Source organism: Enoplosus armatus, chromosome 11 (genome assembly GCF_043641665.1).
Source record: "Enoplosus armatus isolate fEnoArm2 chromosome 11, fEnoArm2.hap1, whole genome shotgun sequence".
In the NCBI taxonomy this organism is placed as follows: domain Eukaryota; kingdom Metazoa; phylum Chordata; class Actinopteri; order Centrarchiformes; family Enoplosidae; genus Enoplosus; species Enoplosus armatus.
In genome coordinates, this window is record NC_092190.1 from 6,291,065 (window position 1) to 6,318,482 (window position 27,418).

General features: G+C 40.9%; 1 protein-coding gene and 1 non-coding gene across 3 annotated transcripts; one reads left to right on the plus strand and one right to left on the minus strand.

Annotated features, from left to right (window-relative positions):
- LOC139292862 (protein FAM124A) lies at positions 1-26,718 on the minus strand. Of its 2 annotated transcripts, none has more exons than XM_070915257.1 (4): positions 26,645-26,718; positions 20,958-20,989; positions 6,466-7,232; positions 1-1,035 (listed from the first exon to the last, which is right to left on the minus strand). In XM_070915257.1, the coding sequence occupies exons 1-4, from the start codon at positions 26,698-26,700 to the stop codon at positions 211-213; spliced, it is 1,680 nt and encodes a 559-aa protein (XP_070771358.1). In that variant the 5' UTR covers positions 26,701-26,718; the 3' UTR covers positions 1-210. The 2 variants fall into 2 exon arrangements, with proteins under 2 accessions (XP_070771358.1, XP_070771357.1); XM_070915256.1 differs by having other exon boundaries at positions 6,466-7,250; positions 26,645-26,700.
- trnag-ucc (transfer RNA glycine (anticodon UCC)) lies at positions 24,001-24,072 on the plus strand. The gene has a single exon. It is a non-coding gene; the product is annotated as a tRNA-Gly (tRNA).
- Positions 26,719-27,418: the final 700 nt, after the last annotated feature.

The window sequence follows — 27,418 nt, forward strand, 5'->3', positions numbered from 1 at the left end:
TTCATTTACTTATATAACCTGACAAAGCTTAAATCTACATGCAAAATACATTGACAAACACAGGAGGACATCAAATACAGTTTGTGCTGAGCTCCAGTTTACAGTCACTGTAATATTAGTTTTACTATCAAACACCAGGGGGCAGAGTGGAGCTGTGTTGACTGTCTTTACTGGCCAGAGTCAGAGTGAGTCCTCTCAGTTTACAACAGATTAAATGTAGAACTCTTGGTCTTCTTCTTCTACTACTTTGTCTGCCTCTTCAACTTGGGCACTAATGATGCTGCAACTGTCAGACTGGTTCATGGAGACGTCGCTCAGGGACAGAGCAGCACTTGTGTTCACACTGGTTCTTTGGATACGTGACCCCAGGAAGGTAGAAGGAATGCTGCTGGTGATGAAGCTGTTTGGAGTCCGGCCCAGCGTGGCTGCCCTGTAGGCGGTCTCTGGGATACCAGGAGAGAGGGAGGGTCCGATGTCTTCTGGCGGCGCCGACAACGGCCGAGAAGTCTGTGGCATGCTGGATTTGATGTACGCAGACACCACACTAAGGTCCACACTGCTGCCTGGATCTATTTTGTTCCCTGTGTCCACGTCTGTCTCCTCCGCTCCAACCAGAGCGTCTACGTTGAGCCGGAAGGGCGGGATGAGGGAGGAGCTCCTGTGGAGGGAGTGGCTCCTGTGATGGGGGCTTGGAGAAGGTCCAGGAGAGGAGCAGGTGGAGCGGGAGCTGGCTGAACCCAGGTTGGGTAGAGAGAAGAGGGAGCTGGACTGGTGGCCCCTCCACTGGGTCCTCCAGCTGTCCAGATGGTGCTGGTCGGCCCACTGCTCCTGCTCATCCGGCTCCTCACAGGCCAGATGGCGGGAGCTGTGGGGGGTCTGGTGGACTCTGAGACGGGATGTCGCCCGATGGTGGTGCCGACGGTTCCTGTAGGAGGCAGCGCTTCGGGTGAAGGTGGATGGAGCCGAGGCTGATTCAGTGACAGTGGACGATATGTAGCAGGGATCTTGTTGGTGTTTGAAGTGTGCACCTTGGACCTGAGCAGGAAGGAGAAGAAAACCAATGACAATATAAACTGTAGAATGTGTGTTTGACTTTATTGACATAAGACAGTCTAATGAGAAGTTTCACCAGAGCTACACTGCAAGAAAGACTATTCAAGAAAGTCAGAATATCTTATTTGAGAGTGATCAAATTTGTTCTTCTCAAAGATATAAAAAAAACTCTAGCAAAGGACCATTTTCAATACATTAAACCTGTTTCAAGGTTTCAATGTCAGTAAAATGAATGATAAAATTAATCAGTTTTGTTTTACATTTAGATTACATCTTTCACCTTATATTCAATATCATCATATCACCCATAGCTGGCCTTAGAAAACTGTTTGCTGGTCAGAAGTATGCATGAGGTCCACTGCACATTCGTCTTTTATAAATACCAGTTTATGTGTGGGAAATGCTGCGTTTTGCTCGTACACATTGTTCATACACCTTGTGTCCACCAGCAGCTTCTTTGGTTGCTACTATGATGGACACCAATGATCTTCTGGCCTCTGCAATGGAGTCTTTGAACATGGTCCATTTGGACTCCATGTCCCCAATCTCCCACAGGTCTGTCTAGTTTCAAGAACTTTTATCTTGAATTTCTGAAGTTTCATTGCCTAAAATAAAGTCGTTTTTTGCCAGTTTTAAGGTCAGACAGTGTTATGTATTTGCCAGATTTCTGATTTCCCCATTGGCAGATTTTGTTGTTTGATACTAGCAAATTTCTCAAGATTACATATTATTTTGCCTGAGCTTGAAATAGCAGTTTGATAAGAATCTTTTTGTCAAATATTTAGCTTGTTTGTAGGAGGGGACTGTTGCCGTGTAAGAGAGACAAGAGGTCACAGGGGTTACAAAGAAATGAGGAGCATATTCAAGACTATTAACATCTCCCTGTAGGGCTCTCAGGCAACCAACTCCTCACGTGACAGGCAGCAAACATAGAGAGGAAGGGGTACAAGGGAACCCCAGGGTTTACAAAAGCCCCCACACGCCCCCTGTTCCCAGCCTGGACACTTTATGAATCATACCAGCAGCTGGAGAATCCATCAGCTTCGAGAGGAGTCCCATGTGTATCACACCTCCATTTATGGACCAAAGCATCTCAAAACACAGAACCTGCTGTTCAGAAAAACCTGCTATACAACAAATCTACAGTTTGATTATCATCCACTAAGTCACAGGTCTGGAGAAGTAAGAAGCCACATGGTAGATTCCCCTGTTCTGACGCAAACGTGGAAATGTTATTTGTTTAAACATGTAAGGCAGCTGCAGCAGTATTACTTTCATTGCTCTGTCAGTTCAGTTTCTCCTCTATGTTTTCATTCTCTGCAAGTATTGAAAAGCACAGGCCCCTCCCCCTCTCAACGCTGATGGTTTCTCCATGTTTCTGTTCTCATGTCCGCTCTGTCATCCGGCTTTCCAACCAAACAATACGAGCAGAAGCAATAAGTTTCCACACAGCAGCCTCAAGACAATTATTCCAAGAGCACAGGGATCAGATTTCCATATGTTCAGGCTCAACAACAATAAATATCATGGAAGCAAATCTTAAAGTTTCCTGAGAGCAAGAGTTGAACAGTGATTTACCTCGTCCTCACGACAGACTGAAGTCAGAGCAGGAAACATCTTATGTCTGTATTCCTGACATTAATAAATATTCTTGCTGATCATGATGGGTTGAATCGAAATATTTATACAGTGCATATAACTTCAAATATGTCATCCCGAGTTCATCATTTGAGGAAAAGAAAAGAAATTTGCTGGTTCAGATGTTTCCTCTATCACTATGATTTGAATATCTTTGCATTTGGACTGCTGACATCTGGCTTAATTGATTCATCTAAAAGAATAATTCGTTTTCAATACATAGCTGGAATACTGAAAGCAATATAAAACCTAAAAAAGTAAAGTAGAAATATAAAAAGTAAGAAAGTAAAAAATTGCACAGCTGGAAACAGCACACCCAAATAGTAGCTTGTACATCACAAAAATGTTTGTCTAAAATGTCTATTTATAAAAAATAACAAGACTAAGAGTCGGCAGCCACGCTAGCAGCTCTGTGAGGCTGCATTTAGGCACACTGGTGCTTTGAGCTAAATGCTAACATCAGTGTGCTAACATGCTCACAATGACAATTCTAACATGCTGATTTATGCAGGTAGACTGTTTACCTTATCCACCATCTTAGTTTAGCACATTAGCATGCTAACATTTGCTAATTAGCACAAAACACAAAGAACAGCTGAGGCTGATGGGGATGCCATTAGTTTTGGGAGTTATTTGGTCGTAAACCAAAGTATTGGACATGACCTGTTTGACCTGATGGCGGGTTTCAAAAAATGTCATGGCAATCCATCCTATAGCTGCTGAGATATTTAAGTCTGGGCCAAAGTGGTGGACCGACCAACAGACAGATTGACAGACAGATGCTAAAAAACGCCACTTTTGGACAAAAGTTTATTCCAAAAAAATGCAGACTGACCAAAGTGTCTCCATAGTAACAGAGTGCAGCTCCTTGTGGCTCGTTAAAGGGACACCTGTGTATGTGAGTGTCCTGATGAGTGGAAGCTCTGCTGGTCGGGAGGCAAACAATCTAATTATCTGCTGCTTTTGACATATAATGGGTAGGAGAGTATTGCTTCCTGTCATTATGAGCGTGTTTGTGTGAGAGCGATTCAATTGTGTCATTTGTCTGTCTCTTTTATTTCCTTTTTCCTTTTTTTCCTCATGTAAACTGACCAAAACAATGAATGATAATGTTTTCCATAAGGACTGGATGTGTAAATAAGCAGCTGTTTACTAACAAGCTCGCCCTTTCGGCTTAGAGGGTGATGATGGGTCAATGACATGTTCACAACTTGTTTCCACTGCCCTGAGTAGCCAAAAAAGAATTAGTTATTACAGGTTTAAAGTTACAGTTAGGGGATTAGGAAAGTATTGTGTCAAGGATGAAAGTACAAATGTGTCAGTGTGTGTGGAGAAAAAAGTGAAAGAGTGCAACAAAGCCCCAGTGTTTTCCTCTCTCCCTGCTCATTGTCTCTCCTGTCTTATTAACCACCTCTGCCTCCTGGTTCTGTTCCTGTCTCTCCTCTACAGTCCACTGCCTCCTGTTTATCCTTCTCTCACTCTCCTCTTCACTTCGTCTCTCTTATTCTGTCACTTTTTCTGCCCTCTGAGCCATGAAGTGGTTGGACGGCTGCATACTTATCTGTCCCACACAGGAAAGAAAGAGGCAGTGAGTGTTGTCGCCTACTGTTGAGGCTGTGATTTAAAACTTAATAACACTTGAGGGAAGCCAAAGCACAATGACTTTGTGTGTGTGTGTGTGTGTGTGTGTGTGTGTGTGTGTATTGTTATCCAAAGATGCAGCAGGTCAACTGCACACATTTGTTATCTTCTCAAACTATTTCTATGCCTGTTTGGGTGAAAGCGTGTGTGCCTCTGTCTGCTAATACGACATGACAGGATCTGTCCAGTTTTCCATGAGGACAACATGCTACAATGCCAGTGAGGAGCCGCAGCAGGGGGTGCTGGGTAATGAGGTTGCTGACATGGCGATGATCAGACCCTCACGCTTTAGTTATGTTGGGATAAGCAAAGTCAGCCAGAGATCTGACCTCAGCAAGCCAAAAACACCACAAATGAACACTAATCTTCAACTACACACACACTGCAGAAGCAAGAAAATGTGTGATTTAAGTTGATAAACGTAAATCTTCATCCGCTCAGCAGTTTGGTTGTGGCTGGTTTCCAAAAATGTGATTCTATCAAAGCTGAAATGGTTAGTCGACAGAAAATTAACCTCCAACTATATTGATAATTGTTCCGGTCATTTTTCAAGCAAAGGCTACCAAACATTCCCTTGTTCAAGTTGCTGAAATGTGAAGATTTGCTGCTGCTCTGTAGTATAGTCAACTGAATTTCTTTGAATTTTGGAATGTTGCTCGAACACAACAAGACATTTGAAGACGTCACCTTGGAGTCTGGGACATTACAAAGGGAATTGTTCACTATTTTCTGACATTGAGATAAATCGAGAAAGTAATGGGCAGATTAATTTATATTGAAAACAGTCGTTAGTTGCAGCCCTAAATCTATAATAGGCTGTAACTGCTTCAAACTTGATTGTGTGCACTGCCAACGGCAAGCTGAAGCTAAAAATTACACTTTGTAGAAACCCGATAAAACATTCAGCAGTTTAAATCCGTTCGCTTTCACATTCTGGGTCACCTTTGAATGAATTTGACAGCTGTGGTAAAGTGTTTAGTTTCCAAATGTGACGATGAAACGTTCAGAGTTTGCTGCAGCTGTGAGTGTCTTCATCTCCATAGGGTTTGGTATTATAATATCTAGAGCCAGAACTTCCTCAGAAGAGAAGCTGAACACAATGTGTTTCTGTATTGATGAACATTGAGGATGTTGTGTCACTGTGCACAGGACCACATGACTTCAGGCCAGGTGGCAGTTAAGCGTCATGCATATGGTCCATTGTCATGATAGATTAGCTTATTGTTTCCCTCTGTGCTGTTTCAATCCCAGTAATGGACTGCTGCTTAATCAGCTTGAACTTTCAAAACTACTTATCGGCCACTGCCTGGACACATATCCCCTCTGAAACTGATACCCTCCAAACAAGGACCATTTTGTGTATGTGTGTGTTCATTCACACACTTTTTCTGATGACATACATCTTTGTGTGATTGCTGTGAATCAGTTTATTGTGGCCATGCAAACTTTTTACAATCTGGATGGATGATGATAGATACATTTATGGTTAGATGGATTAAAAGGGGTTTCAAATTAAGGAGACTCAATGCTGCTTTGTCTGCTGTATGACTTTGTTATTTTTGGAGATCTGATCCCTCTCTGAACCACTTTTTTCCTTCTTTCTCTCTTTCTGCTTCTCTTGTTCTTTCACCCAACACAATTATAAAAACAGACTGTAGACAGAGCAAGTAAACCGCCCTTATGGTGGTTATTTTATCCTGCAACTTTGGCTACAGAGCTCCATGGTTATTTTACTAATAGAAATTGATAGATGCTGACATATTTGTCTTGATCCATTGGAGCTGGGAAAAAATATTTCACTTCTAAACATTTAAATACCAAAAACCAAAATTACTTGTTCCTTAGCCCTTCGGTTAATGTTTTAGAAAATTTAATTGAAATCAGTTAAGTAGTTTTTGGGATATCCTGATAACTAACAGCAGGTATTGGAGACATAACCTCATTGGTGGAGGTCATCGGTGTAACCTGGGTAACATAAGCTTAAAACCAATTGGTATTTTACATGCATCCAGAATCATCACTCCCTGTTTACTATATAGTGCACTATATTTACTGAGTGTCCCTTGAAAATTCCAAAAACGTAAGCTTTATTTGGCGCAGGTGAAAACTGGCAACAACAGAAAGTACTCTCACCTGCAGCAAGATCTTATTTCCATCGTAGTCCTCTGTCTGCCAGCGGACCTCACTGATTGGGCTGCAGGGTTGTGGCAGCAGGGGCACCAGCGCCCCGACATCTCGTACCCTCACCTCCATCACTGCCGAGTCCAGCACCACTGGACTCTGACCTCGTGGGAGCCTCTTAAATGACAACTGGATCTCCATATCCGGGTTAGAGTACACCACAAAGAAGCAAAAGTCCTCCTTCTTCTGCGCTACCCTCCGCTGAAGCAGCAGCTTGTAAAGCCGCACCATGTCGACATAATTTTCATGTTTGCAATAAACAGTAAATCGCACGATTTCTTTCCCGTAATGGACCTGCCGCACAGCCCAGAGCGGCGTGCCAAGAGACAGAGTGAAAAAGTCCTGACTGCATGGTGTCAGCGGTAGCATCCGCCGGCCATTGCTGACTTTTTCAGTGTGGTGGTAGCGCCATGGTGGCCTCTGCAGAGTGTGGTGCAGCATCAGTATCTGCTCCTCGCCACCGTACTCCTCCTGGAGGAAGAGGATGACCGCCAGAGCCGGCTGGCAGGCTGCAATCGGGCTGCCATTTTGATGGTGCTTGGGCCAGGGCCGCTGGGAGACGCAGGCCCGCTCTGAGACTCGGAAGAGCTGCAGCTCAGGGTGAACCCACGCCAGCACAGCATCAGCAGCTCGCTGCAGGAACTTGCCCTGGCCGGGGTCCGCGATGAGGTGGATGCTGACGAGGAAGGGATCCTGGAGCTCACCCATGGATAACTCACCTCCACATACAACAGCATCAAGACAAAACAAGAGAGAGTGGAGGGGGCAAGGAGGGCAAGAAGAGAAATGGGATGAGAAAGACAAGGGGAAGAAAATATAAAATTACAATCAGCTTGTTTAATTTGAGAAAACCAAACTCGACATTGTTACAGGCATATAAAGAAACCCTGTCGCCTGTAAACAACACAATGTAGCTTAACATTTTGGAATTATTTCTTTCTGCAATATCTGTACATGGTATTAATTAGGTCTATGACGGGACGCAAACTTCTCGTCCTTTATAGGAATACTGGGACTGTCTTTTCTCCAACATTTTCTCTTTCTTTTCCTTTCCTTTGTTTACCTCCTTGTTCAAGTTTTCCCATCCTTCCCCTCCCTCCTTCCCTCTCACCACAGATCTCTCACTCCCATCCTTCTCCATTTCACTCATCCAGATCTAACTCCATCTTTCTCCCAATTTCTATGTTTACCTTTCACCCCCCCCCTCTCTCACCCTCCCTCCTCTCTACTTTCCACCAGACCCATGTGGAGCAGGGCTCCTCCGTGGAAGCTCATTAGTGCCATTAGGAGGTCATTACTGAAGCCCGGAGGAATGTTTCAGACCACAGCAGGAGCTATGCATTCAGGTGTAGCCTCCCCCTGAACCCCTGACCTGGAAAAGCTCGTCACCCTGGTACAGGTACTGCAAAACTACCACTGAAATGTTCCCAAACTACAGTCATATTGATCCAGTGTGTTCATTCTTGCATGTTACATGTACACACTCACACTGTATCTCCTCATCTCCATGTTCTCTCATTCTTTCTTTTTGGAGCACTTTTTCTACGGTCTTTATCTCACTTCTCGGGGGACTTGTCCCATTTCGTTCCTGCTTTGAGGCAGTTTGGGAAAGGACACACAGTCTTCTTGTCCCTGGCACAGCAAACCAGATTCTGTTGCCAGAATCCCTCCATGAAACAGAGAGGCCAAACTGGGACAGGTTCAGTCTCAAGAGTCCGTTGGCCTTTGCAAAAGGACACTTGACCAAAGAGTGACATTTTCTAAATGTTAAGATCAGGTTGCAAGGAAACATTACTTAAAGGTGGCCATTAGAGAAGCAATGTCCAGAATGACACATAAGAAAGGGTTCATGGTTAGATACAGGTTTTGTTTTTAACATTTTAACTGAAAACAAAGTGTGATAAAATCTGTATAAACTATGTTTTCAGTTTTTGACAATTTGTTTTGTGTATTGTATATATTCAAAAATGTTGTTTCATTCCTCAACTTAACAATATGGCTTAGATAAGGATGTCTTCAGGATGTCCTCGTCAAATGTCTCAACAGGTTGGACTGATGGCAACAAAACAAATTTAATCTTGGTACCTCTTCGAATCTTCAAAGACCCCGGTGTTATATTTCTGGTCTATTTTTAAAGAAAATTAGTATGTCAACATTTTCAGGCTGCAGTTGAGACCATTGAGAGTGTACAGTGTTTATATTTATGTAACTTAATTGCCTCCTCTGGCTTTTAATATATGTAAATGAAAACAATAGGAACCTTTTGGCAGTTGAACCTATGAAATAAATAGACGCTTTGGTTAAGGACACCCCAAAAACCCTTTAACAGGGAAAAAATGGAAGAAACCAGTAAAAGAGAGAAAATTATAATATGGAATCAGGATGACAGGATCAGGATGTCTACTATTGGTCAGATAAACTGCAAGTCATATTCTGCCAAAGACAATGGGAAGTGATCTGAGAGCTTTGAGGTTACAGATATTCAGGCAGCAGCAATACCTCAAATTATATTCAGTTCCACAGTTGGTTTTCATGACTTATTAGTGAAACCTTACTGCTGATGGACCATATTCTTGCAAGTGAGTTAAATGACTTGAATGTCAATCATTGATTTTCTTCTCTTTGTTACAAACTAAACCTAAATAGATTCGATAAGGTGATTTGAAAAGAATCGAATCGGATTGAAACAGAATTTTATATTGGATCCACATTCGCTAAAATGCCACCAAACCCCAAAGTGTCCTCATGTGGTTCCGTTTGTCTGAAGAGATAAATACAGCAGGATCAAGAAAGATCAACTGTAGGTTTAAGCTGGATGCCCGGGCACAGACGTCCTCACATACACACACACACACACACACAAACACACTGGGCACCATGCTCATTAACGACTGATCCTATTAGAATCAATGTCTGTCTCCCTGACAAGTAGCTGGCATCAAGATGCCAAACACAGGGATGATAGGGATCTTTCAAGGTATTTACTGTACAGCACATTGTACTGTCACACAGACAGCTTGATTTCTCTGCAGTAACTCCTGCTACACACACAGTTCTCCCAGCATCATTTTTCAGGAGTCAGAACCTGAAACTCTCACTTCTGAACTTCTGCCTCATTCGAACTGATGATAAAGAATAACGCAAAACAGAGCAGCGAAAGAGGAGATATCATCAATTACTCTTGTTTTGGATAAAGCAACTACAAGGAGTTTTTAACTGGTTATGAAACCGTTTCAATTGAATATAGATGCCTCTATATGACCTACACAAGCAAACGAGATCATCAGCGAGAGGATTGGCTATTTCTATATAGTAATTCTTAATGTCTGTCACTGGGTCCGATTCCCCGGATGAAACGATTTACAGCATGCAGACCAGAAGAGCCTATGTTTACTTAGTACGATAGCCAGTTAAAAGGAAGCAGGAAAGCAGGAGGAGATTTTTCTTTTGAGAATTTTATTTTTCCCGTTATATTTTGTGGTTATGACTGATACAGGTCTGATCCTGAATTTTCCTGGTTTTAACATTAGCTGCATTTGTCGAGCAAAGCAAGCACCCCAAAGCTTTCTGTGATTGTGAGCATGATAACCAACATGCATCAGGAAATTGACAGTAGTTAGTATAAGTTGAGAGGCTAGACCACTGAAGTGAGTAAACCTATTTATGAGTAGGCTTTTTATTTGTCAGTTTTTTTCACATTTACCTGTTTTTCTTTCCCCGCCTCTCTCTCTCTCTCTCTCTCTCTCTCTCTCTCTCTCTCTCCTCCTCCTCCTCCTTCATCTCATGTCTCCTCATCTACCCAAAGTTCTTGAGAGTCGGTAACTAAAATGACTCTGGGATTAAAGACGAATCTAAGTTTGGGTCAGGCTCGAGGCCACAGACGGGCTCCCACACACACTGAGGGCCACACACCTGGTTATTTATGTCTGATCGCATTAGAATCAGTATATATCTTCTGGGCATCTAACTGACATCTAGACCAAAACCACAGTCGGATGGTTGGTATCCAGTTGGATATTTAAAATCCCTGACAGACACTTGAACCTGAGATCATTTCACCCTTCTCTGTTCGCCTTCAAGAACACTATTGCCAACATAACAAAACTAAACATATGTGTTTTCATTGAATTATGTCCCAGTAAACATACATAAAAAGGAAATATATATAACAATGTGTATAGTATTTCACTTCCTGTCTTTGATTTGTTTGATTTTATTTAGGCATTTAAAATCTTCCATACCATGATACTGTTTCTTAGTGGAATAATGGTTTAAATCATCAGTGCTGCTGCATTTGTGCTGCATGTTAATTCTATTAATTGGACTGCCTTGTTGTTTCTGGTGTAAACTGTTTGCTTATATTTTCTGTGTGATGTTTTTGTAAGATAACATGTTTTTAATATACAGTCATTTGCCAGTTTATTAGGATCAACAGCACCAAAAACTACATGTTCCAAAATGTTCATAAAGTTGAATCAAGTCCTCTCTAAAAAGAATATAACCTTCATGAAGGTGGGATTTATTACAGGTTTGTCGTATCAGACTGCATTCGTTTAAGCTAGGTGTACCTTCTAGGTGTAAATGTGTAAGTTTTCCTCTATTTTTTTTAAAATACTGCCTTCCCCAAACCCTAACTTTCTTGTCGTGTCAGTTTTTTCCATCCAGTTTCATTACGAGGCTTTTAGACCTTTAACAGACATAAAGGTTAAACTACTCAATAAATACATACATACAAACATAAATCCCTTTTTAGGGTCAAGAAATAACAATATGATGCAGCTTTAATCAATGACAGACACACAGAAGGCTGAGTAGTTTACTGTAACTTAATTGCTAAGTTTAGATACGTACATAAGATACAACTCAATACCTTGTGCATTCAAGCTGATGCTTTCCTCTAGCAATAAGGGTTAACAGGGAGCTGGCACAGAGGAGAATAAAATAGAGATTAAGTCACCCCAATCCTGCGAAGGGAATGAAGGGGGTTTGTGTGTAAAGCTCTGGAGGAGTGTGTCTCTAAGCTCTTAATCCAGTCCTCAAGCTGAAGGTGATGTTCTGCCTCGACTGACCACATACACACTCGTGCATGTGCACAACCATCCTCAATACACACAAAATCAATGTGCACATTTATAGGTAGGTCTGTCTTTTCTAATACTCACAGACTTTTACCTTCGCTCTGTGTTTAAGTGTTAACCGGCAACACATGCTCGCAGCCATACACACAGATGATGACGTGAGATAAAACAACACGCCTTCCAGTGGCCCCAGCACATATGAGAGTGATTAGCAGCGAAAACTCAACTAAGGCCTCAGAGTGTGTGTGTGTGTGTGTGTGTGTGTGTGTGTGTGTGTGTAGAAGTGCTGCAGTCACAGCTTTAGCTAGCTTGGCCCTCAGTGTAAGTCAAAACAACTGAGGAGGAAATTCAAGATGGGGGCCCCTTTTTGTCGTCTGGTAAAAACAAAGAAAAAACATGCAAGTTCCAACACTCATACGTCAGTTTGACTGGTGCCAAGGAAGGAAGCCTTGACTATAATATTAAGTTTTGTAAGTTCTGTAAAGCCCTAACTACTAACTTTTCATTATATAAAATGTCAAACACAGAAGTTTTACTGATTCAGATTGTGTCAAGTTACCTTTTCAAAGTCTCATATGTGAACTAACAGTGTTTGTGGGACATGTTGCATACTTAAACCTGCAACAACTGGGGTTTTTTTGGCCACTTGGGGGCAGCAGAAACAAATTGCGAAGACAACATTGACATTGACAAATACTGAGGGAAATATTTGTCTCTTTAGCTGCTAAATGTGTGAATCCCATGAAAAGACCAAAACCATCAATGAAATGATCCTACTAACTAACTAAGTATTGTCCGTGTAGCCAAAGCCTGATACACTAATATTTAAGTAACGTTTGCTAAAAACTAAAGTGCAGCTGAAATTACTGAGCCTTTTTAAAAAAATGAAATTATATATCTGTGAGCTGTTTTTAAATGTTTACATCTTCATTAGGAACAAATGGGCGTAGGGCTGTGTGTCAAAGGCAGGGTAGGGAAGTCAGAAAAGTATTGAAAGAGAGAATGACTCCAGCCTTCCTATCCTTTAAGCAATACTCATATGACAGAGAGACAGTAAAGTGAGTACGCTGCTAAAGATAAAAGCAATTAGATCAAAATGTGGAGCCGCTGTTTTCTGGCTCCAAACTGCTGCTGGTTTCAAACCTAAGAATTAGATAGATTAGATAAGTTACGACAGACTGTTGTGAGGAAAGATTAGATGGGGAGGCTTAGTGAGAAGACCAAAGCCAGTCAAAAGAGCTAGTCCAAGTTCATGCATGTCATGTGACCTTTACCGTCCGCACAGACCTGGGACAAGGCTGTTTGGCTTACTAGAGGGACAAAAAGCTGAAGAGGTACTAATGCTGTGACCCTATTTAACTCAAACCTAAACATACAGCACGCTCTGTAAGTATTTGGATAAGTTTGGTGTTTTGCTGCTGTACTGCAACACATGTGAAAATGCTGCCTTTTAGCATTATAAATGTTCACATCCATATTGGTTGAACAGCATAGGAGTGGTACCCCTTCAATACATAGTCCCCCGGTATTAGGACAATGCAGCAGAACAATTCTGAACAAACATAGCCAAACTTCAGTGTAAGACTTAAAGCAAAAAGCCCCCAAAACAAGTAAGAGCTGAAGTACCATCTGATCATCTGATATAGATCCAAGCGCCCTCAAATTAAAGCTGAAACCTGATCCAAAATGGATCCATGGAAAACCTATCCAAACCTGCCGGGTTTTTTTAAGTCTGCTGATCTGCAAGGGGCCCTTGGACAGTCAAGATCAGAGGATAATTAGACCTGATCCAAAATGCAGTTGACCAAAAAAGACCCAAAAAGAGAGAACACTGCTATTTCAACAAGCAGCCATAGAGTTCCCACTCCCCATTCTGCAACTAAAAGTGGGTTTTTTGGTGCAGGATCCACTTGGATGCACCCAGGTGTTAGATATGTTGACACACAGGCCTGAGACCAGCAGCAATACAACAGAACCCAACTCAGACCTCATTAGACTGAACATAAATTGAACCTGGCCCGACTACGGTCCAAGTGGACCCTTTGACTTCAACCTCATAGTCATCATGATGTGCTGGAGTGCAGAGCCAAAACAACAAAACATATTTCACTGTGCAACTACTTACAGACTGCACTGAATGTGCACTCAGGGAGCACACACGCAATAAGTCATTATCATGAAGGACCCACAACAAGGCTGACAGACAAAACTGCTTCAATTAAACCATTAACAAACAGCTGACTGCAGCATATTTAGATGCGATCACAGCCTCGTAGTCCAAACCTCAATTTGGAGGATGCACATTTGGTAACACTTAATCCAAGCTGCCTTATGGCAGAGCCTGGATCTCATGCGCCACATTCAACTAGGGAGAAAGCACCGGGAGTGTGTGTGTGTGTGTGTGCTGAGCTGTTTCGGGTGGTCCTTAATGCATCAGGTGCTATTCAAACTGATTGTGCTGAAAGTGCCTTGGCTGACATCACTGCGAGAGGTTTGGCATGTAAAAGGATACCCAGCGCTGTCCTTCTTACACAGACAACTGCGTCATCTTCCTCAGTATCTGAGTGTGAATACAAGTCTGTGCTGATGAAGGGCAAAGAGGTAGTGAACGCTCAGATCTCACTAATAAGTAACCAATAAGGGTGTAATATACACCACACTCTGTTACACACAATGACGTACAGGAATAAAGTCTGAGGTAGAACTCAGAACTAAAGCTGAAATTGGAGAGTAAAAAACACATTTAACAACATATCTTATTATCTTAGTGATTATAGAGTTGTTACAAAGCTGAATTTACAGTTGTGTGTTAAGGCGTTATAGCGTAGCTTCGGATCCTACACCGGTAGCTGTAGCTGATGTGTGCCTAGTTGAAAATGTAACTACAAGTCGAGACTATGGCAGCTACAAAGATACCAGACACCAGTGGGGACAGCAAAAGTTGTGATTGCTTGTGTTTTCTCCTACAAGTTTCCAATGTTAGCAGAGATTGTTAAGAGTGACGACAACATTCAAGGAAGTTGAATAAAGACTGTAGTTTTCTCCTTTTCAGTAAGACGCATCTAGCAAAATGACCTCCACTGGAAACCTTCTTCTCTACTACAGTGAATGAAACAACGTAAACACACAATTAGTCTCTGAATCAGAAATGAGAAAAGAGAAACAGAAGCTCCATTCCACCTGTCTGCCTACAGATATGTGTGTTTTTACATGTCTGCATGATGTTCAGCCGTTCCACTCAAGACCACAGCAGACCTTGAATTATTTTAGGGAAGGAAGTAAAACTTTATAGGCTGCTGCACTTTCACCGGTAAGTATTTAATCTACTGTCTGATACACAACAGTGTGGGTCATGTACAAATTTTGGAGAGTGGATTTGGAGTAACTTGCTTACACATGTGTTTCTGGTTCTGCTAATCTGAGGCCTGTCTGAGCCGAAATAACAAGAGCAGGGCCTCGGGCATTACTGGACAAGCCAAGTGTTTCACTTTGTGGTGAAGACTCATCATTTTACCGCTGACGACTTGAACACACTTTGACGAGCAGAGACACATTACAAAATCTCGGTATACTGTAACTGAACTTTTTTGACAAAGGACAAAGTACTGGACTAACGCCATTAGTGATATTATTTATGGCCGGCTGTTTTTCAGCAATATCCATTCAATGTATTCCCACAAGTACCTCTCCATATAGTGGTTTTCATTGCTACTGGCAGCCTTCTTTTGTCTGATTCAAATTGCTTACTAACGCAGAAAAGAGTCAATGTTACAGTTTGTAATTTTATCTAATTGATATCAGCCTCTCTGTTAACTGTTCGCTGTCCCACAATCGTATCAGAGTTACTGCTAATGCAAACCGAACATTTCCTCCTGCTGCATGTTCACATTGAATGTGCCCAACTGGGCATCCAGAGGATGACTTTTATTGTGAAGTATCCAAAGGAAATGCTGTGTATTTGTCACCAGGGTTAGCGCTGTGATGTGTCTACAGAACAGGATATGTTTATGATATTTTGGCAGTATTTAGGTTCGGTACCTGGTCAGTGCTTGCACACTCTGAATGCAGCACATGTGCAGAGACAAATTTACATTTGTATTCTCATGCTCACAAATATCTGTGTGGGTCTCAGCGAGCAGACATCTGCTGGTGACAGACTGATCCCTGAAAATATAAAGCCCCCACGTCAACCTGTGACTCCCAGGGTTTTGTTAAACTACCATCAATCCTGTCTAGACCTCTGTGGTTTAAAAGACTCACTGAACTGCTTAATATGCTGAAGCACATTTATTTTATTCACTGTTTTAAAATCTTCCTTTCATTGCTGATTCCTTTTTTAATAAGAAACGTTTTCACAGTCTTTGTTTTGCTTACCTGCAAAAGTTGGATGTCTCTTGTGTTCTTGTCATCTTTCATCCAAGTTTTTCTCTTTTGGATGCTGTGCTGTCTACATCTGCGAGTAATAAATACATCTACAGTATATTTTTTAGGTATTCAAGTGTGACAAATCATGTCCTTCTCAAATCTATTAGTATATTTGTATTTGTGTCTCTGCTCGGCATCTTTGTGTTGTTACAGTCTGACCTCTGCACAGCTTTAAACACCCTTTTAGCCCAAAAACATTAATTATTCTGACAGCTGACCCCCTCTGTCTTACATATATGTACACACACACATGCAGAAAAGCACTGGGGGCAGGGCCACAGGTCACTCAGGCTGAATGGACATTCATCTGCTTTGACCAATAGAACGTGAGGTTGTGTGATTAAGTGTTTGGGGTGGGGCTCAGTTGAAGCTCCCACTTGAATCAAAACCTATTTACCTTCTATTGAACGCTCAGAGATGCTGCACACACCAGCTGCAGACAGCATAAAAGACAGATTACACTCAGCATTTAGATTTCCGTCACAGCTGTTGCATGAAATTCTTGCAGCTACCATTTCCACTTCTTGACTTTAACTCTGAGTAATACAAATATTGCACAAGCCTTTGCATTTATGAAACCTTTGACTACATATAAAATCAAGACTTCATAGAGGTTTTAGCTAAATTTTCCTGATGCAGAAGCAGCTGTGTTATACATCAAGTGTCATTTGTTCCATTTTCTAGACTGGCTTCAATCTTCAACACTGCAAAAACTACAGTGTAAGTGAGATTACCTTTAATCTTAAACTACATATTTAATCTAGTTGGATTTGTTAAGTGTATAAAGCAGACTTGCTGCCTGTCCAAGATTATCCTTCTTAATTCAAGTAAACGTCACACGTTGGCTTGTCTTGATAAGCAGTTTTATCGATGTTTGAGTTACTTTTAACCAGATAAAAGTTAACATTTTTGCTATATGGAAGTCTTTAACTTGGTAAAAGATTTAATCTTAAAATCCACCAAGTTGTGACGAGTTATAATTTTCTTTTTCAGTAGGAATCAATGGGCATGAGGCTGCGAGCCAAAGGCAGTGTAGGGAAGTTAGAAGGAGTCGAACTAACACAATGTTGGTTTTGATTTTAATGGGTGCTTTTCATGTGATTTATTTACAATATAAATATATAAATAAATAAAAATAAACAGCCAACATTATCCTTTAAGCTCAGATTGTATTTTGTGCTGGATACATTTTTATGCTAGTTTGACAAAGACTTCTGAAGTAATTTTTGCTCAGCCCACTGGTATTTCTTTCTTGATACAAGCAAGTTTCACTACAACATTTTGGATGTTTTAAATTGGGTTTTTAGCAGTATGTTGATATAGTTTCAATTTCAAGCCATTTGAATTCCTTCAGTTTCTGTTACATAGGACCTACAGTAGAGTATAACCTCGGTCAGAATTACGTTGGTGGTTTAACATGATATCAGTCTGTCTCCAGGGGGCTTATGGTTGGTCTGAGCTGAGGTCAAAGGTCAGGGGTTAAGACCACCTGTATAAACATGAGTACTCTCTCTACCAGAACCTAAATATACTTCTGTGAAGGTCGCAGACGAGGGAGACTGATGCAGCATGAGCCTTTGCAAAATTTACTCATGGCAAGCATGAATGCACACACATTGAGGACAAAAACAGGCAGCCACACACAGCGCTGAGACAGATGACTTCTCTATATTGTCCTTCCACGTCTTTGGAAAATCTGTCACCACAGCAGTTTGCACCCATCTGTCCTTTCTGTTGGGATCATTAGTGGGAGACACAGTTTGACAAATAAACTGAGGCTGCTTCTTTGACTTTATCTGTACGTCTGTAGGATGTGAGAGAACAAGTATTGGACACAGAACTAGTACCACCTGGTGACTTCCTGTGATTTTCAGTCATGTCAGAGATCCTCACTGATGTCAACTCTGAGAGATTCCTGCCATGTCCTTGAAACTTTTACTTTCTTGTCTATTTTGTCAAGGTCCCTTATGCGAGACATATTCCCTGAGGGGCAATAAAGGCTTGACTTTTTTTTTTACGGGCGAAAATGACAGACCATCATCCAACCACTCAGCATTGAGACCCCTCTGCAGAAGGAGCAAAATCCATTAAAAATATAATAATGAGATAAATTGGCATGCATGACTAGAAGCCTTTCAACAGGCATGGGAACATGTTGCTACAAAGTGACAACGCATGACAAGAGGTCCTGATTTATGGACTAAACAAAGGTGAAAATGCCCTTCATGAAGTCTGATATTTTCCACACCAGGACACCTCAGAGTGTATTATCCCACTGAGAGCACGGCCACCTACTATAGAAAACAAAGGTACTGTTCAAAGGTTGTGTTCAAATTGTTTTTCCTAAGTTTATAGTCTAACCCATGGCTAGGTCCATTCTACCAGAGATTGACTGAGAGTTGTTTGGTTGTTTGGTCTTTTCTTCTGATTTCTGCCTCCATCAGAATCAGAATCAGAATCAGAAATACTTTATTGATCCCCGGGGGGAAATTGTACCATCCATCCTTATACAATCAGAGTGAGTGGAAATTTTTTTGTGGTGCTCACTGCATTTAAGTTATATTTTAAAAAATGAACCGCAATATGTCTTTCCAAAAACAGCCTCCTTGTTACTTTAGATAATCCACAGGCCTCACAGACAGCAGTTTTCATTGGAACTACTTTCTACCAGAGAAAGACTCCCTCATCTCTAACAAAGCTGTCGATGGTGTGTTTTATGTGGATTATAGCATACTTGTGATAACTGGGACAAGCTGCTTTTATATTTTTTACTCATTTGTCAATGCTGTGAGCACCACAAACCTTTTATTTTCACCTCCATTGTGTGGTGGGGGTGGCAGCAAAAACCTGACAAATATCTCAAAACCTCGACAAATTAAACCAAAATGATCTCAATGACTAGACACCACTAGAGGTAAGAGAAAAATAAACAGTATCTTTCTTGTAATTACTGTGAAACAACCCTTTAAACCGCAGTCACAAACATCGTGGTCAAATTTCTTTAGTCAGTCAGTTTATGGGCTTCTTTTCACCACTGACAGTTAACTGCTGATCTTAATCCTTTGGATGAGTTTCAGCCTGTAAATCTGAGTGATGCACGAAATCATATGAAGTCCCCAAGTGGAGGAGTTCTAGTCCAGTAGTGTCTTTCTAGTTGTGGTCACACTTTCCCATGTATTTAAAGTTCTTGTGTTTTCTGACACGTTTTGTTCCCATCCTGACCTCCAGTGGTGACAGAGACAGAGACAATAATGGGCAGAGGCTCATCTGATACAGGAAAGACACAGGAAACATGAAGGGAAAGACCAAACCACACACTGCTGGATCATCCCATGCGTGTGTGTGTGTGTATGTGTGTGTGTGTGTGGTCCTACACTTCCTGACTTGCGGGAGTGGTGCGGGTGGGATAATGCAGCTTCCTGTAGACCAGATTAATGGGCTAATATCGGACATAATCCTCCCATTGTGAACGGCCTGGAGATCTGGCAACCAGACCGGGGGAGAGGTCATGACCTCCGCAAACACAGATCTTCACAATCATACACACATTCACACAAAACTGCACTGACACTAACCCAGCAACAAGTGGCGACCTCATAGTTCGAGCACTGTATACACAAACAATACTAAGCAGCTGATGTGTATAATGTGTATTTAGGAAGCTGATTTCGGATGGCTGAGTGAGCTGTGACACAAAAAAGCATCAGAATATCATAATTTATCATACGTCATCAATATCATATTATGATATCACTAACAAATACTGCAAGTTAAAGGCCACAGCATAGATAATATTGTCGATGTTTTGAATTTTGAATGTTACTCATCCCTTAAAGGATAATTCCAGTTTATCACAACTTGGGTCTCATTTTTGTTGTTGTGATGACATTGTATTCATTTGTCATTTTAGTTATTTATGAGATCTGTGAAGGCAGCAACACAGCTAAAAAAAAGATGGGGGTAAGAAACACAAGCAGTCAGATGATCAGACAGGTTGTATACAAGCCAACAGTTTATCCAGATTATCTAAATTACTATCCAGATTAACGTGCAAACAACTACCTAGTAAGTACAGTAAGTAACGCAGTTGGTCTGCGTGACAGATGTTTACAACGGACAGTTTGGATAATCATTTTACTGCCTTTGTTTTCTCCTCCAAATAACTAATAACTAACCTGGAGGTTTGTTTCCAACCTGCCTGATCGCCTGTCTGCTCGCGTTTCTTGCCCATTTCTTTCAGATCTCAGCAACCGAAGTTATCCTTTAAGCTCGAGTAAGACATTTCATTTGCTGAAATGGGTTATGAGACTGTGCAGTTCACTGGTGAACAAGTACACCAAATATTGCATTGATTGCACACAGATGTTATGGTTGTTTGCTTGTGGCAGCCTTTTATTTTTCATCATATTTTCCTGGGAAATGGTTGCATTGTGTATCTCAAGTTCATGTATAAAGCTTGTTGTTGATGCATGGAAATCAGAAAAAAAGCTGAGGGGGGAAAACTTCTTTGACTAATGCAAATTAGGTTCAAATAATATATTTAATTCCTGACAGCACACTAAGAAGACATTTTGTTTGTACTTGAAATGTACATCCTTCCCAAAGCTTAAATCTTTTTTTAAACCTTCACTGTTTACTTTTAATTTCCTCGTCAAGTCAAACTTTTTTCCAATCATTTCCTATATCAAATGTGCAAAATGTTAAGTGTCTACCATCGCAGTAAAGGTACGCTAGAAAGAAAGAGGACAAAAATAATAATCAGTCAAGCCACTTGTTATTACCATACAAAGAATTCTAAAATCTGCTGTAGGCCATACGGACCACTAAACACACACAACACAATCCTCCCCTGTGAGTGGATTTATTTTGTCAGTGTGAATTAGGGAGATAAAGTCCTCAGCCTGAGCATTGTGTGCTTCATGTCGCCATTGGTTTACTTACTGCTCGTTGAGGACAAGGGACTGTAATCAGACCTGCAGAGGACGACAGAAAAGAGAAAAAGAGCGAGAGAGGCCATGTGGACACGGAGCGAGAGGGGAGAGGGGACAAGAAACAGAGAGAGGAGACAGGAGTTTATATTTCAGTATGAAGTACAATCAACATGATTTACAGGATGACACACTCCTATTTCAAATAAAGTGCTGACATCTGGTTAAACAGTAGGAGAGGTCCAGCTGGAGAGGTCACCAAAAATGCACACAGACATTTCATAGTGGTTTCTATCTGAAGGGATAAAACACAGGGGACATTTACTCACTTGTGCTGCATTCCACTATATTTCAGAGGGAAATCTGGTCATTTTTACTTTGAAACATCTACATCACAGATGTACTTACTAGCTAATTTGCAGATTTCCACACATCTTCTAAAGTAGTAAAAATTAGCCCCATGTTTAAACACGCATCAGCAATAATAATGCAACTATGACTGATATGTATAATGAATTGCATAAACTGAAAATGGCCATTCGGTAACAATGAGTACTTTCTCTTTTGAAACAGTAAGTAAAAGTATATAGTTATTACATTTTTGAATGCAGGACATTTGCTTGTAATGGTTTATTACATCGATGTTGCTGCTTTTACTTAAAGGAACATTCAACAGTTTGGGAAAGACATTTATTGGCTTTGTTTCCAAGAGTTAGGTGAAAAGATCGGTGTCAATCTCATGTATTATGTGTGGTAATGTGAGTTGAAAAACCCCCCAAAAACTGATACACTGATTAGCCTAGCTTAGCACAAAGACCGGAATGGGTGAAACAGCTAGTCTGAAAAAAAGCTCCCTCTTAAATACGATGTATCTTGTTTGTTTAATCTGTACACAAACAGAAATGTAATAACAGTTTGTGGATTTATGGTGAGTTACGTGATGTAAATCTTTCTTGAAGAGCCAAACCGATAATCTGTTGTTCGTCAAGAATTAGCCGTGGCACATAACCATCACGAATTGTCATGTTTACATTTCTGTGTGTTTATAGGTTAAACAAACAAGATACAGCACACCATAGAAGTGTTGGTAGGTTATTTTTTAACTTTGGTCTGATTCTGATGAATTGACATGAGAGTGGTATTGATCTAACTCTTTGCAAGAAATGTCCAAAATGTCAAAGTATTTGTTTAAGTAAAGGATCCTACTGTACTTCTTCCACTACTGGGGACAAACACACCCACATGCACACATACATTCTCATTCAGGGAAGAGACATGTCTAATCTAAAACTCCCATCTTTGACCGGAAGAGAAGCAGAATTAGATTTCCGCTAATCAGATTTCCATGGAATAGAGAAAAAATCCTGACATTTTGTGTAATTACACAAATATCTGTGTGTGACACATACAAGAGGTATGCATGCCCACATACAACGAGGCTGATTGAAGACTCGGCCTGCATCCTACACATTATAATTCCCTGAAACGTCCGTGAAACCTCAGTTCTCGTGTATGCTATGCAACCTGAGATTATTAGTCCCACTGGAGTCAGCTGACAACCAGAGAACACGGTTCCTCCACACACACCCTCCCTATGACTCCGTCTCTAAACTAATAAGGCCCCCGGAGCTACAGGACAGCAGGAAACAGAGGAACGAGTCTGTTTCCTGCAGCGGGAGGTTATCAATCTAACTAACAAGCATTAGCGGTGTAGAGAAAGGATTGGATGGGAGTATGGGAAGAAGCCGAGGTGAGCAGAGAATGGTAAGAAGAAAAAGATGAATTCCTGTCAAGTACTGCTGAGGGGAAAATGTTGGCAGAGGGAGCGAAAGAAAAGAAATATACAGTGCAGATTAAAAACGACCGGAAGGTTCCAGCAAAAAGACGCAGAGTGAAACTTGTCCCTGAATGCAAAGAGAAAGATGACAAAACGTGTGTCTTTTTAAGGTTTATGACTCTAGTCTCTAGGAGTAGAGTTGGAGGTAGCAGTGTGTGCAGTTATAGGTCTGTTTTGATGGCTCCCTTGGGTGTGTGGTTTTGGCAGGACTCCCCCAGCAGTGCCGGTTAGCATCTCGCCTTGCGATCCCAGTCTGGCGACGCAGCCTTGCTTCATCTCCGTCCAAAGACAATAAACACAAAGTGAGGCGAAGACAGGCAGCAGCCCGGTTATGCACACAAGGTCTGACTGCAGAGTGATCTGACGGGCTCTGGACTGAGTCTAAAGGGCTGGTTTGACATGTGGAGAGCTCAACAGATGTCAGGTGTCTCTTATTTGATTAGGGTGGGGATGCAGAGAGGGAGAGATGGGAAGAAGAGGAGGGGGGGGGGGGCAGGAAGATGAGGAGCACAGATGAAGGAACTAAACATAAAGCAATAAATCCTCATACCTATGACTGTTCCAAACAATGACTCATGTGAGTAATTTATGGCCTGCCACCTCTACAGTTAACGTCTGGTTATGTTCGGGAAAGATCACTGTCATGGTTTAAAGAAACCAGTGCTGCCTGATGGAAGGAGATGGAATGTGAACCACAGTTTCCTGTGTTGAAATGACAATATTTGTACGACGAACCAATCAACTCCACCTCCTCCTCCTCCTCCTCCTCTGTCCTCCGTAAGACTATAACATTGTCATGCTAACTTACGTCCACCAGGACAGTCATTATTCATGCCAGCACAAGAGGTTTATTGTCGGGAAAAGCTGAAAGTGCAACATTGATATGTGTTTTTAAAGTTATGGTGAACATGTTGCTTATTTACACATCCGGAGGGCACAGATTTCTGTCCACCTAATGAATATAAGTACAATATCCACTCTTCTTTTCTGTTTTTGGTTTCCACCAACTCCTGGGAAAAACATCACATTCCTTAGCTGCTAAATGCTACACTCTGTTCATCAGCTAGGCACTAACTTTGTCTGCTGTTTGGTGCTGAGCAGGTCGTGTACAGTGTGTTTATCAGAGTATGTTTGCTGGAATATGCTAAGCACTAAAACGGAGTTAAAATATGCTAAAATGCTTAGTGGAGCTGCAGGGTGTTAATATCACTTTATGTGGGCGTTGGTGGTATAGTGGTTAGCATAGCTGCCTTCCAAGCAGTTGACCCGGGTTCGATTCCCGGCCAACGCAATTGTTTTTCATCAGTTACACACTGTTACCTAAGCTTCCCACACCACCAGTCTCAGGGACAGCTCCATCCTCACTCTTGAGCTCTCAACAAAGTCACTTTACTTGCACCATGACACATGGATGTCCCATTATACTTACTGGTACTGTACATACATATTCTACTGCACTGGCTCCGGCAACTTACTTACCTGATTTCTTACTTGTTTACATGTCAGGATTTATATTCATTACTACCTGCTTATACCTACTTATACTGTTTATACATCGCAGTATATACATATGTGTATATTTTTATCTATTTTACTGTTTACAAGCTGTTCTCCTTTTATGTCTTTATGTCTTTATGTCTTCTAATTAAATTTTAACTTGCATGATTTCTTATTTTATTCTTACTTTTATTTATATATTTGTATGAGCACTGTTGGAGGGAGAATAAAGAATTGAATTGCCAACGTCCGCTTCACTGTAATTGTGCATATGACAATAAAAAACTTGAACTTGAACTGTGGTTTTGTCCCTATGAGCGACCCATTCCATATTCCACAGTCAATTGATCTACTGTTCATGTAAGTACATTGATTAGCGCAGCTTTAAGCATAGGTCACTTAAAGCGTTGAACAAAGTCATGTTTTTGGTCTCACAAGCGGATTCTGAGAGGTTTTAACACCATAGGAAAGCAATCATACACTTTGTTAACTTTAAAGTACAATAAGGCCACTATGAAGTGTGTGATTGGTGATTGGAGGAGAGATGGTGGCAGAGACAGTCTGATATGAGGAGACTGACTAAAACCAGTGGCTGTGGGAGCTGAACAGGAAGTGGAGTGAGGCAGAAGAGGTGGAGGATGTGACCTGATGGAGGTGGTGGCTCTCTGGTTATCAGCTGGACGTCCCTGCTTTTCCTTTCACATCAGCGCTTTCCACAGGGGTCTCTGCTGCTTTTCCCATGAAGCACAGACTCTCTCACACACATTATGTTGTTTGGTTCCAGTTCACAGCTAATGAAAAAGCATGGTCCCAGGTGACTCCCACAACAAGGGCATTGATGTACTGATGTCGGATTACTTTTCCCAGCTTACTAACTTTCAATATAAGAGTAAAGAGAATGATTCTTTTGTAATGTTTAGTCTGTCATACACTTTTATGCGCTTTTAAGACATATTACATTTCAATAATGTTGCTTTTCATATACCTTAATATTCATATATGCATGTGTGCTTTTAATGTTATCAATAAAATTCGCTTTTTTTGGCTGGATCTGGTGCATTTACATCTTGAGGATGTCAATTAATGAGCATTGTCCTTGATACATAAAATGACACTATTTTGTATCAGAATTATAGGGGCTTAAAGCTGCACATGCTACCATCTTTAAGTCTGAAAAATCTCATAACTAGAGAGGAACTAAGAGGCTGGGTGATGTTGACAAAATTAATTTAATGTATGCTATGATAAACAAAAACAAAATAACACAGTTAAAAGATAAACTTGTGTTTGTACCACTGGATCAAATATGTTTGTTTTAAGGTGTCACTGGAATAATATTCTATAATTTCCAGAAATTACACTATAAATATGTTATATGTGTATGTATTTACGATTGCATGCTATAACAGATCTGGGTCATTTAGACTTTTCTTTTATTCTACAATGACCCCTTGAGGAGGTATATGGATACAGACATGTAAGAAAACAAAAAGAACATTAAAAAGGCTCATATTTAAATTATTGAACGCCCCGTGGCCAATCACATTTCCAAGATGAAGTAAATACAAGATAATATAAACTCTTACAAAGCACGTCTTTAAAGGGGTTAAGGGTCTTGTAGAGTCTGTCACTAAAACACACACACACACAAACACAGGTCTTCACTTCACTACAACAACACTACATCCAACAGCGACATACCGCAAGAGAAACTGAGGCACATCTTTGTCTAATGGCTGAAAACAGAGGGAGCAATACATTAATTTAACTCACTGTTGTCAAAACATGCTTGCATTAAGCTCCATCTACAGTGTGACTGCACTGATTAAGACTAGTAGGGTCACACCTGCTCCACATGTTCTCATCAGACATTACATAAATTATTGGCACAGGGATGCAATCCAAGAATATCAGCATAAATTAATAATTATAATAGACTCATGATAACACAATTTAAGACCTCCAATGATAGACTAAATAAATGAGATCGGCTGGCTAAGGTCACCATACCTGACTGATAAGAAGATGGGTAGCACCAAACTTCATTTAAAAATGGGTCGTTTTAATGCTGTCTTGCTTGTCTGACAAGTTGTAGCTCTTGTAACATAACTTCTCACCGTTAACGCACACTCGCTGCAATTCGGCACATCGTTACATGAATACACTTCCTAAAGAGCCCCTCCAGGTATGTTTTACTGCATGTAAAATGTGTCTGCCTGGAGTGATAACTTGTCTGATATGGTTTTCCACAGAAAAGACTCAATTAGGCTACCTTGTAAATTGTCTTTATGTAACAGTCACTAACTCGGAGGCAAATATATTTAAGGAGATATTCAGGATCTCACAATGATTTCTGCTTCACTCACCCTCCAGTCTCGGCTCCTGAATCCACGCAGTCATCTTCTGCTGAGGTTTTCTCCATCTCAAAGGGTCGGCTGAACAGCAGTTAGCGGCATTGTTTCAAGGTCCCAACGTAACGAATAAAACGGCACATTCAAAAACACGCTACGGCGCAGTTAAGTGAGTTACATGAACGAGCAGAGAGTTTTGTGTGAGCCGGTTTCTAACTCCTGACTGGCACTGAGCTGTCTGGGTAACTAGTTGAAGCAACAGGCGGCGGATTGACTCCTGTTTCTCTGCGTCAACTGCTCTCTGAGATGATGCCTTCTGGAGCCGTCGGAAATCTGATAACTACAAATGGGTTGTGTACAAGACAGAGTAAAATAAAAATAGTCCAAATTATGACGTGATACACTAAAATTAGGATGAATTTACTATTTCATAATTTTGACTTACTTGGTCAAGACTTTGACCTACTATCCCACAATTTTGATTTCCTTTCTCAGAAATTTGAATCAGCAAATCTCATTGAAAAAAGTCACAACTTTTAGTTATTGTCTTAAAATTTTAACTTAAGGTGAGCATTTTGATTGTTTGGTCATAAATAGTCTTCCATAGGATGAGAGAGTTATTTATTGTATGCGTTCGGCAAATCTGTACTAATATCTGTAAGGGTAGCCTACCGTGTTGGTTAGAATAAAAAATGTTTACTGTGCAAATAAAATAAATTATAATTATAAAACAAAAAATAGAAAGAATTCTGCCATCCTAAAATGTATGCTAAAAACCACAAAGGTGTG

What these genes read in the sequence shown, in the direction of transcription:
- LOC139292862 (XM_070915256.1), bottom strand. Translation starts at nt 26,700, where the DNA reads ATGGAGAAAACCTCAGCAGAAGATGACTGCGTGGATTCAGGAGCCGAG. An exon ending in TCCCTTGTCCTCAACGAGCA is followed by an intron (nt 7,251 to 20,957) that starts GTAAGTAAACCA and finishes TGTTTTGTCTTG; the next exon opens with ATGCTGTTGTATGTGGAGGT. An exon ending in GAAATAAGATCTTGCTGCAG is followed by an intron (nt 1,036 to 6,465) that starts GTGAGAGTACTT and finishes CTTCCTGCTCAG; the next exon opens with GTCCAAGGTGCACACTTCAA.